The following is a 12,229-nucleotide window of genomic DNA, read 5'->3' as shown; positions in this document are numbered from 1 at the left end:
TGCATTAATTCAGCAAAAACATCTCAAAAGCTTGGAGATATAAACCAAAAATACATAGTACTTTACCATAATTAACTAAATAATGTTTTGTGACGCACACAGGCCACCGAGAGTGAGCCGGGCGACATGGACCTCAGCGGTCTGCCTGAGACGGCCGTTGACTCCGAGGAGGACGATGATGAGGAAGACATCGAGCGTGCCTCAGATCCCCTCATGAGCCGAGACATCGTCCGAGACTGCCTGGAGAAAGACCCCATGGACCGAACAGATGATGACATAGGTGAGCCAATTCATTATAACCCCTAACCAGATCCATTGCTAGGGCAGGATGCAAAAAATAAGAGGAGATTCTCAAAAGCAGTCAAAAAAAGGAAGGCAACAAAAGGTCGGGGAGACTACAAAGAGAAGGGGGAGACGGGCTGTTTTTTCTAGGTCACCCTCTCAGTCGAGTCTTTCACAGCGCATTAAAGTTTGATTGGCTAAATCTACAGCTACGCTTCAGTGGTGCTGTGCCAAGCTCAGGTCATCGAGTACCAGACGGGCCATAGGCAGAGCACAATCCAAAATCTCTGGTCTCCATCGTGATGAAGATGGATTTCATTTCAGTTGATGGGAAAAAACTATTAACTTCAGTAGAAAAAATATGATCTTGCTGGATAGTTCCAGTAATTGGTTGTAAAATAATGACTGCATTGAAATGAGTGGATACAAGAGGTTAAATGGGCCATGATCTGTGCAACAAAATGTCAAGCACACTTGCAGTTCATCACAAGTAACTTTTCCACAAGCTAACGTAAGTTCTGATATGATCGAAAGTACACAATTATACACGCAAATACAAAACATTGTGGCAAACATCACACTAAAATGATTAGGTCTGCATTAGGGCACAGTGAAGGCTACACCAGACCGACTGTGTATATTCACTGCACAAGTATAACTAGACAGCAGCTTTCATGCAGAGCAATAAACCCTGAACACTTTTAAAAAAGAAAAGTAAAGCAGCTCTTTAGAAATAAATCAGATATAGATCAGATATGTGACAATGCGACTGTCATGTAAACAGGCAGATCGGATTTATTGAGGCATTCCGTTCTGTACATTATAAAACTTGCGACAATGTGGTGCTTCTCTGCAGTTTAATGACAGAAAGAAGAGCGTGTGTGGAGTTGCCGACGCGGTAAACAACATCAGTGGAAAACACAAAGGAGAAAAGTGGTCAGTCGCCACAATTTGCTCCCACCAGACCTGAGATCTCTCTCGTACACACAAATTCCCCTGAATGGTGGAGGACATCACAAAGCATATAAACCATAAGCGCAAGCTGCGATGACGACCCTTTCCCACCTCCTCCACCTCAAAATAATTTTAAAGTTGAGCGAACTTCGTGTTGTAACTTTTGCTTTTTGTCGCTTTTAATACACGCTAGGGCTGCTCGATTTTGGGTAAAATCATAATCATGATTATTTTGATCATAATTGTTATCACGATTATTCAAAACGATTATCAGTCGAAATCAAAATTATAAGCGCTCCTGAGAATTTTATTTTAAATAAATATTTCCAAAATTATGTTTAACAGAGCAAGGAATTTTAACATTATTTCCACTAATATTTTTTCTTCTGGAGAAAGGCTTATTTGTTTTATTTCAGCTTGAATAAAGGCAGGTTTAAATATTTTGAAACCTATTTTAAGGTCAGTATTATTAGCCCCCTTAAGCAGTATTTTGATTGTCTACAGATGAAACTACTGACTTTGCCAATTACCCTAATTAAGCTTTGAATCGCACTTTGAATCCGAATGCTCGTATCTTGAAAATAGTCTAATATTATGCGCTGTCATCATAGCAAAGATAAAAGAAATCAGTTATTAGAAATTATATTCAATTATTAAAACTATTATGTTCAGAAATTAGTTGAAAAAAAGTTTTATTTCCATGAAAAAGAAATTGGGGAGGAAAAGGGCTGCTAATATTCGGGAGAGCTAATAAATCTGACTTCAACTGCACATAGTTATTTTCCAACCTGCAAAGGAAAGAGAAATAAATAAAATAGAACAAAAATATGTAACAAACTGTGCTTTAAGCATCTTCACTGTAAGAAAAACACTTTAGCTACAAAAGTCCTTCAGTCAAGAGCAGTGAGGGATTTTCTCCTTTTGTTGTTTGATTAATGATGATAAAAACAGGCGGCAGCAGGAACATCGCGCGCTTTCACTTTAATGGTTTCTTTCACATGTCTTTTGATTCTCAACTCGTTTGTTTATTGCAGAAATGAGGGTTAATATGAATAATCACTAAACACCGCGTTTTGACACCTATTTGACTATTAATGCGCTCATATTAAGATGACTGGAGATGTGTGTGTGCTCTTCTCTTCTCAGTGTGCGAATGAGACCGAATGCTGACCGTGTGCTTATGTGTGTGCGCGCCGCTTATTTTAAACTGTTTACAAAAAATACAGTATATTTTTTACTACAGTCATACATTTATATCATCAAAACTAAATAAAGGCAGTAAATAGGACAGCTTTATTACATATCATATGTTGTAGAAATGTTTTAATAAACTCCAAGCCTTGCTTAGGGTCTCTATTTGAAGCCACTTTCTGTTGAGTTCTTTGTTAATGTGGAAATGGATTTTGTCATGTATAATATGTCCTGTATATTGCATAGCAGGATTAGCCGGTTCTCTGGAAATAGCTTCATATTAATAATGCATTCGATGCTTGCTTGCTGTTATTTTTAAAGCCATGGAAAGAATGTTTTTCCGTTCTCCATGTGGGAAGGAAACTGCATCTGAGGGCAAATATCAATGAGACTTTGAAAGACTCTCTCTTAAATCAGACTTTGTTTTTTGTTTCTGCAGAGCAACTGTTGGAGTTCATGCACCAGCTACCAGCCTTTGCCAACATGACCATGTCTGTCAGGAGGGAGCTGTGTGCTGTCATGGTGTTCGCTGTGGTGGAACGGGCCGGCACCATCGTCCTTAATGATGGCGAAGAGGTCGGTCAGACTTACTGTCACTTTTGCCTTTCTGCTCTCAATTTATAAATGGAGAGTTCACCCAAAAATGAAGATTACCTCATCAGTTATTCTCCCTTTTGTGGTTTTCATTCCTCTGTCGAACTTAAGAAAGAGGATATTTTATAGAAGGCTGGTTGTTGGGAGTCATCGACTTCCATAGTAGAAAAATAATTTAAAAAATGACAATGGATGTCAATGGGTGCTAGCAGCATTCTTCAAACTATCTTTGCATTTAACAGACGAAATAAACTTGGGAGTTGAATAAGTGATGCATGAGTAAACGATGGCAGAATTTCCATTACAAATTACAGTCGAAATCAAAAATAGAGAAAAACAAACATTTCCTAAATTTGGAGGTCACTGATTAGTCCTGTTTGGAGAGTTACCCTAACATGAGTAAAGGAGCACTTTTGAAGCACATCGCTTGAGTTACAGTTATCTGACAAGGAACACTGATCAACATTAGAGAACACTTAGGCTGCATCTGAAATCGCCTGCTGCTCAAGTTGGTGCTAGATTTGAATTTGACTTCATGACCATTAGCAAAGTACATTCTATGTAGTATGAAGGTGAGTAGTATTTTTATTTATGTGTTTATTTAATTATTTAACCAGGAATGTCCCATTAAGATACAATATTTCTTCTACCAGGGAGTCCTGGTCAAGACAGGCAGCATAGGACAAAGTTACAAATAATAAATAAATACATGTCACAACACATAGAAACACACACAAAAAAAAGTACAAATCATAATCAATTGTTAAAACATGTGCACGGTTCTAAATTGATAGTCTTTAATATATTTTTAAACAGCGACAGATTTCATATGTAGTATACAGTTAAAGTCACAATTATTAGCCCCCTTTGAATTTTTTTTTCTTTTTTAAATATTTCCCAAATTATGTTTAATGGAGCAAGGGAATTTTCACAGTATGTCTGATAATATTTTTTTCATCTGGAGAAAGTCTTATTTATTTTATTTTGGCTAGAATAAAAGCAGTTTTTATTTTTTAAACACCTATTTAGGGACAGGTATTAGCCTCTTTTAGCTATATTTTTCAATAGTCTACAGAACAAACCATTGTCATACAATAACTTGCCTAATTACCCTAACCTGCCTACTTAATCTAATTAACCTAGTTAAGCCTTTAAATGTCACTTTAAGCTGTATAGAAGTGTGTTGAAAATATCTAGTCAAATATTATTTACTGTCATCAATGCAAAGATAAAATAAATCCGTTATTAGAAATGAGTTATTAAAACTATCATGTTTAGAAATGTTTTGAAAAAAAATCTTCTCTCTGTTAAACAGAAATTGGGAAAAAATTAAACAGGGGCGCTAATAATTTAGGGTGCTAATTATACTGATTTCAACTGTATGTTGAAGCTCATTCCAAAAATTTGGAGCATACTTAAGGAATGCAGATCACTATGTGTGGAAAAAATGGCATCTTAAGTAAGAGTATATCTGCTGATCTGGTATTGTAAGTATTTTAACAGTACTCCAACAAATTAGATATATACTGTGGTAATTTACGTATGAATGGAGCTTGGACATACAGTACTACATCCAGCATTATCATGTGACGTGCACACTTCAGAATCTCACTGGAAGTAGTAGATCATCCGGGTACTTCTTGTATACTTTTTTTCAAATATTATGAATTCGGACATACTATTGGCTCACATACTGTTGTTAATGTACTATATGCTCTGAAAGTATGTGATTTTGAATGCAGCCTTACAGATATCCCGTTATTGGTGTTAATCTGCAGCTTGTGGTTATTTCATTAATTATCTGACAAACACTGGGAATATAAATGAGAGCCAAAATTTCTTTCAGTTTTGACTTACTATGCAAGATGTTGAGTACTGGGATGAAGTCGACTTATTACAAATCTTGCTCTGCGTTGTTGCGATGTGTAAAATTATTCTTAAAATTATGTGTTAAATATTTGAGTAGTCCTCATCAGTCTACATTGAAAAGTATGCAACTGTGATCCACGAGAGGCAGAAGTAAGAAATTAACCTACTCAGACTACAGGTTTCATGCAGTACAATAAACCCTGAACACAATAAAACAGGGAAAGCAGTTCTTTTAAGCTGAAAACACTGAAATAATGTAACGGCAGTCCAGTGTCCTGACCCAAACCTAATTGAAAATCTCTGTGAAATCCTTTGCAACAGTTACAGCTAACACTCTTCAGTGAATTGTTGGTTATTTTGTAAAACACTGCTGTTTCTTCAAGCTGAAAACATTACAATAATGAAATGGCAACCCAGTGTCCTGACCTAAACCTGATTAAAAATTTCTGTGAAATCCTTGTCAATAAAGTTACAGCTAAACACTCTTTAATGAACTGTTGGTTATTTTGTAAAACACTGCAGTTCATTGAAGCTGAAAACATTAAAATAATGTAATGGCAGCCCAGTGTCCTGAACTAGACCTGATTGAAGATCTCTGTAAAATCCTTTGCAACAAAGTTACAGCTAAAACCGTTCAGTGACCTGTTGGTTATATTGTAAAGCACTGTTTTACTACCAAGGTACAGACACAAATATGTGAAGTTTCACAAACTAAATTTAAGAGGAGCATATGATAGGATTGACTGCAGCTGGTCCCTATCGCTAATCACTAGCTAGCCTATCCAATTATTCCAAATTAAACATAAATATTCAGTCTAAACTTTATTCCTTATCTTCATTTTGGAAGTGCCCTCCATCCATCCCTTCTCCTCAATTCTAGGATTGGGTGACACGGCAGCTCAGTGGCTAGCATGAAATTAATTGATTCAAACACTATCTGAGCGGTCGGCACTCTCTGTGTGTAGTTTTAAGTTCTACCCATGTTCGCGTGGGTTTTACCCGGGGACTCTGGTTTCCTCCCACAGTCTAAAGACATATAACACAACTTAAAGTCACAAGCACCTAATACGTACACACTGGCGCAGCTGGCGGCCTATTCTTGGGAAGTTATCGAGAACTACCTGATCTCGTATCCCTCCTAATGCACATTGACCCGGTGGGAGCCTTGGGCTCATATACCTCTGAGTTCAGGGTTCTCTAACAGGACAGCATGCCAAAACTGGCTTATGCCAAACTTTTAAAAAAGTCATTTAAATTGTGAGTGATAAAATTAACTTTATTTCTGAAATAAGCAAATCTGTTCTTCATGAATAGTTCTCTGATTTTCATCTCTGCTGTAACCTTTTCCAACATCAATATCAGTTAGCCTAGTATTTCACCCAAATTCAATTTCAGTTCTTTCTTCAATGCTAATCTTGTCATTTTTGTCAACTAATGTCACTCACCTTTAACCTTTCACCAGCGTTGGCTTCAGTCTTATGCTAATCTGGATTCTGTGGTTTGGCTGACATGCACTAGAGTCCATCTCCTGCTTTATACACAGCCAATCATCCATTCAGCTTCTGCACTGTTAAACCTGAATGGAAGCCAGCATTCGGCGTCTTGAGATTACAAGATGCCCGCGGTACAGCGGGAATCACTTATCTCCTTATCTCAGCATTGACATGCCAAAAAGACCCATTTTCCCCCCTAATGCATCCATATAATTGAAAGCAGGACAGGCCTTGAGGCTGGTACAGTTGACTGCGATGACATGTTCACTGCTGTTATCAGTGCTCAAAACAATTATTGAAGTGTCTGTGCATGTTTTTATTGCACCACAAATGTTTTTGCACCGCTAACAATTGCATCACCTTATACACTTGTTTCTAGTCCAAATATCTACATTTCTGCGTTTTCTAGACAAGCAAAAGATAGTGTCTTGTTTTAAGCAATAATATGCCAAAATTAAGTGATTTTATTTTCTTAAAACAAGCAAAATAATTGTCCTATGTGGTATGCAAAATAATCTTGTATTTCATTTTGATATAAAATTATTTTGACTACCCCATTGGAAAATAATTTAGCTTGTTTTAATGAAAAACTTACTTAACTTTAGCATATTATTTCTTAAAACAAAACAATATCTTGGTTGTCTAGAAAATGCTTCTTTTTTATATTATTACTAGAAAGAAGACAAAAAATCTAGGTAAGAGAAGCATAAGAGAAGTCTGTGCCTTAAACTACTTTAATAACTTCACACATTATAAATTTTGAACTAACTAGTACTTACCGGCCACTTTATTAGGTACACCTTACTAGTACCGGGTTGGACCCTCTTTTGCCTTCAGAACTACCTTAATCCTTCATGGTTATTCTGACCTCTGGCATCAACAAGGTATTTACACAGTGGTAACAGAACTTCAGCTCACTGGATATTTTCTTTTTTTTTTGGTGCATTGCAAACCCTAGAGATGGTTGTGCATGAAATCCCAGTAGATCAGCAGTTTCTGAAATACTCAGACCGGCCCGCCTGGCATCAACATCCATGCCACATTCAGGGTCACTTAAATCACCTTTCCTCACCATTCTGATGCTCGGTTTGAACTGCAGCAGATCTTCTTGAGCATGTCTACATGCCTAAATGCATTGAGTTGCTGCCATGTGATTGGCTGATTAGAGATTTGCGTTAACAAACAGTTGTTCCTAATAAAGTGGCCGATGAGTGTATATTTAAAGTGATAAATGTCTAAGCAAGGATATTTTTTGTTTCTAAAGCCACCAAAGTGGCCTTAGAAAGAAATATTTTGATTCTACAGTAAATTAATTACGCTTAAACTTTAGGCTACAAAAGCTGTACTTTTTCTTTTCAGTATTTACTTCTAAATAGGGCCTATAATTTTGACTTCAACCGTATTTCTAGACCATTTATCGCAGCTTGACAACATATTTAATTCTCACTTAATGAACTCTTAGATTCAATGTGTTATTTTAAATTATTAAACCAATGAAATGAATTAACAACCCTACTTAACATTCCATAACCAATCAGATTGAAGCATTAGTAAGTGTAGAGTGTAAATTTGTGTTACTGTAAATGTGTGTATGTGTGTTGCAGCTGGACTCATGGTCTGTGATTCTGAATGGATCGGTGGAAGTGACGCATCCAGACAGCCGCAATGAAATCCTCTGCATGGGCAACAGCTTCGGCGTTTCTCCCACCATGGAGAAAGAGTACATGAAGGGGGTGATGAAGACCAAGGTTGACGACTGCCAGGTGAGTCAACAGGACAAAGTTTAGCTCAAATCAAAAAAAAAAAAAAATGTAATTGTAACTTTGTATTAAAGTGCGTTGTTTTGTTGCGAACAAAATCTGAATATTCATTGTGTGAAGAATGCTGAATTTTTTTTTGTTTTGTAATTATGTATTTGCCAAATATTTTCCAGAAATTGTAATTAAAACGTTATTTAAGATTTCTTGCCATCAAACAAGAAGACCATGTGCAATTCTTCTGCCAAAATAAAAGCTCAGCTGTTTACAGTTTAAAAGGAAAAAAAAAGAACAATAAATATATATTTTTATAGATTTTATTTTACAGTTTTATGTGCATTTTTTTATTAGAATTATTATATTTAAAATATTATTATTACTACAAAACACTTTACAGTTCGGTAACATAATATACAGACAGGTCCATAAATACTGGGACATCGACATAATTCTAAAATTTTTGGCTATATACACCGACACAATGGATTTGAAATGAAAAAAACCAAGATGCACTTTCACTGCATATTGTCAACTTTAATTTGATGGCATCTACATTCAAATCTGTTGAACGCTGTAGGAATTACAACAGTTTGCATATGTGCCTCCCACTGGTTAAGGGACCAAAAATAATTGGACAGAATAATAATCATAAATCCAACTTTCTCTTTTTAATACTTAGTTGCAAATCCTTTGCAGTCAATTACGCATAGACATCACCAGGCGCTGGGTTTCATTCATGGTGATGCTTTGGCTGGCCTACAACTGTCTTTAGTTCCTGCTTGTTCTTGGGGCATTTTTCCTCAAGTTTTGTCTTCAGCAAGTGAAATGCATGCTCAATCAGATTAAGGTCAAGTGATTGACTTGGCCATTGCATAACCTACTATTTTTTTTTTTTTTTAAACTTTAAAACCTCTTTGGTTGCTTTTGGAGTATGCTTTAGGTAATTGTTTATCTGCTCTGTGAAGCACTGTCTAATGAATTCTGAAGCATTTGGCTGTATATGAGCAGAAAATATTACCCGAATATTGTTTTGTTTAATTTTAAATCTATTCTTTTCACATCTATTGTGTGGTGTATAGAGCTAAAAACTGTGTTGATGTCCCATACTGCAAAAGCAACCAATGTGAAGGGAAAGAAGTGGAATGTTATGCAATGGCCAAGTCAATCCCTTGACCTGAATCCCATTGAGCATGCATTAATCACAGCTGTAATAACAAAAACAACAATAATTATATTGAATAAAATCTAATAATAATAAAATGTTAGTTTTAGGTATTGCTTAGAAGCTTATTTGAACCCAGATTATAATAATTTTACATTTTTGTGTCATTTTTACTGTGTTTATTCCGATTTGTTTTCTCTATATTGTAATGTCTTTAAAAATCATTATAATTAAAATATATTAATGCATTAAATTGTATACTGCACTGCACTGAATAAAACCTTACACAGATTGCACTTTTAATAGCTGCTATAATAATAATAATGATGATGATGATGATAATGATAATATAATAATAAGAATAATAATAAAATAATAATAGTTATAACATAATAATAATAATACAATAATAATAATAACAATGATAATAACATAATAATAATAGTAATATTCATAATAACACAATGATAATAATAATAATAATAATAATAATAGTTTTAATATAATGATATCAATAATAATAAAATAACAAAAACAAAAATAATAATATTAATAATAATAATAATAATTATTATTATTATTATTATTATTATTATTATTATTATTATAGTAATAATACAACAACAACAACAACAATAATAATAATAATAAAATAATAATAATAATAACAACAATAATATTAATAATAATAATAATAATAATACTAATAAAAATGATGATGGTGATAACAAGGAATTTACCTCATTCTGATAATACAGTGCAAATGATTTTACACTTAATTGTATTCATTCATTCTTACAAAAACTGAATTAAGAATCAAGGGTCGGGGATCTAATGAAAAAGTAAAATTAAGGGGAAGAAAGTCTCTTGTATCCCGCCCAACCTGTGTTGAGCTGTTAGCACTGACTCATTTACTGCAGGACTGATGAGACTCTGCTCATTCATTAAGCAGGAGAAGAATGAGGTGATTAGTGAAAACTTAGCAATAATGAAATCTCTCCGTTTCAGTGATCTGCTGTAATTATCACGGGGGAATCATTTGAATATGAGGCAGCGTTTTAAAAGTGATTTACTTTTCTCTACTGGGTTTTTGGGTTCACGCCTGATCTCTTTTTTCTGTCTCCGTCAGTTTGTGTGCATCGCTCAGCAGGATTACTGCTGCATCCTCAACCAGGTGGAGAAGAACATGCAGAAGGTGGAGGAGGAAGGAGAGATCGTGATGGTGAAGGAGCACAGAGAGCTGGACCGCACAGGCACCAGGAAAGGGCACATCGTCATCAAGGTACAAACAGGGGTTGCTTTTTTTTTTTACACCCAGACGTAAAGCAACGAGCAAAAATGAAGCACCAAAAACACAAATCTGCCTTTTCCCCACACGTTTTAGACCGAGCAATGAAGATTGCAAAAATTGCATTATTATAATTTTTTATCACAACACACCTTCTCAAAATGCAACTAAAATGGTCATTTTAAAAAGAAGCAATTTTAGTTTTTCTGCTAGAATAGAAGATGATGTTCTGTTTGAAAGCAAAGAGAAAAATAATCATAATTTTTAATATTTGTTATCGATAAGTGTTTTAAATTAATGATATTATTACTACTACTACTACTAATAATAATAATAATAATAATGATAATGCAAAAAAAATTGCTGTTAAAATGGTTTAGGTATTGTCATTAAAATTAAAATAAAACCATAATTGTTCATTTTTTTTAATAATATGCGTTTCATAATAATGCTACTACTACCACTACTACTACTAATATTAATACTAATATTAATGATAATAATAATAGTGATAAGGCAAAATTACATACATGTTTTTCCACAAATCATCTTCTCAAAATTGCAACTAAAATGGTTTATGAATTGTCATTTAAAAAGAAGCGATTTTAGTTTTTCTACCAAATAAAAGATGTTTTCTGTTTAAAAGCAAAGAAAACAACAACGATGATTGTTAATATTTTTATTGATATGCAAGTGTTTTATATTTATGATATAACTACAACAACAACTACTACTACTACTAATAATAATAAAAAAAAAATTAAAGATAATAATAATAATAGTGTTAATAATAATAAAATAATGATAATAAAAATAATGTTAATAATGATAATAATAATACTAATGTTAATGATAATAATAATAATAATAAAATAATAATAATAATAATAATAATAATAATAATAATAATAATAATAATAATAATAAAATAATGTAATAATAATAATAATAATAATTATAATAATGTTAATAATAATAATAATAATAATAATAATAATAATAATAATGCAAAAATTGCTATTAAAATGATTTATGTACTGTCATAGAGGTACAATTTTACTTTTTCTACCAAAATAAAACCCTAATTGTTAATGCTTTTATTTATATGGAAGTGTTTCATAACAATGCTACTAATACTGCCACTACTACTACTAATAATTATAATAATAATAATAATGATAATGCAAAAATTACATACATGTTTTTCCACAAGTCATCTTCTCAAAATTGCAACTAAAATGGTTTATGGTTAAAAATGGTTAAAAATTTTAGTTTTTCTTCCAAAATAAAAGATGTTTTCTGTTTGAAAGCAAAGAGAACAACAACCATGATTGTTAAGGTTTTTCTTAATATTTGAGTGTTTTATATTATTGCTATTATTACTCCGCCTCCTCCTACTACTACTAATATTAATAATAACAAAAACGCTAATTATAATAATGCGACAATTGCAACTAAAATGGTTTGTTTTGTTGATAAAAGTAAAATATTTATGTTTTTCTACCAAAGTGAAAGAGAACAACAACCATAATTGTTAATATTTGTATTAATATGTAAGTGTTTTATATTAATGCTATTACTACTAATACTACTACTACTACTACAACTACTACTACTACTACTACTACTACTACTACTA

General features: G+C 33.4%; 1 protein-coding gene and 1 long non-coding RNA gene across 51 annotated transcripts in view; both read left to right on the top strand.

The window, feature by feature from the left end:
* LOC147840916 (uncharacterized) overlaps positions 1-12,229 on the top strand; it is a 639,653-nt gene that overhangs the window by 218,669 nt on the left and 408,755 nt on the right. The window lies entirely within an intron of this gene.
* rapgef2b (Rap guanine nucleotide exchange factor 2b) overlaps positions 1-12,229 on the top strand; it is a 257,487-nt gene that overhangs the window by 194,117 nt on the left and 51,141 nt on the right. For all 50 annotated transcript variants that reach the window (XM_087281895.1, XM_087281881.1, XM_087281876.1 and 47 more), the window contains 4 exons: positions 103-280; positions 2,867-3,003; positions 7,988-8,146; positions 10,432-10,584. In XM_087281895.1, coding sequence (XP_087138021.1) covers positions 103-280; positions 2,867-3,003; positions 7,988-8,146; positions 10,432-10,584 — 627 coding nt within the window. The remainder of the gene's footprint in view (positions 1-102; positions 281-2,866; positions 3,004-7,987; positions 8,147-10,431; positions 10,585-12,229) is intronic.

This window comes from Danio rerio, chromosome 14, assembly GCF_052040795.2.
Source record: "Danio rerio strain M-AB ecotype USA chromosome 14, GRCz13ab, whole genome shotgun sequence".
In the NCBI taxonomy this organism is placed as follows: domain Eukaryota; kingdom Metazoa; phylum Chordata; class Actinopteri; order Cypriniformes; family Danionidae; genus Danio; species Danio rerio.
The sequence above is the reverse complement of the archived record's forward strand: the minus strand, read 5'-3'. Positions and strand labels throughout refer to the sequence as shown.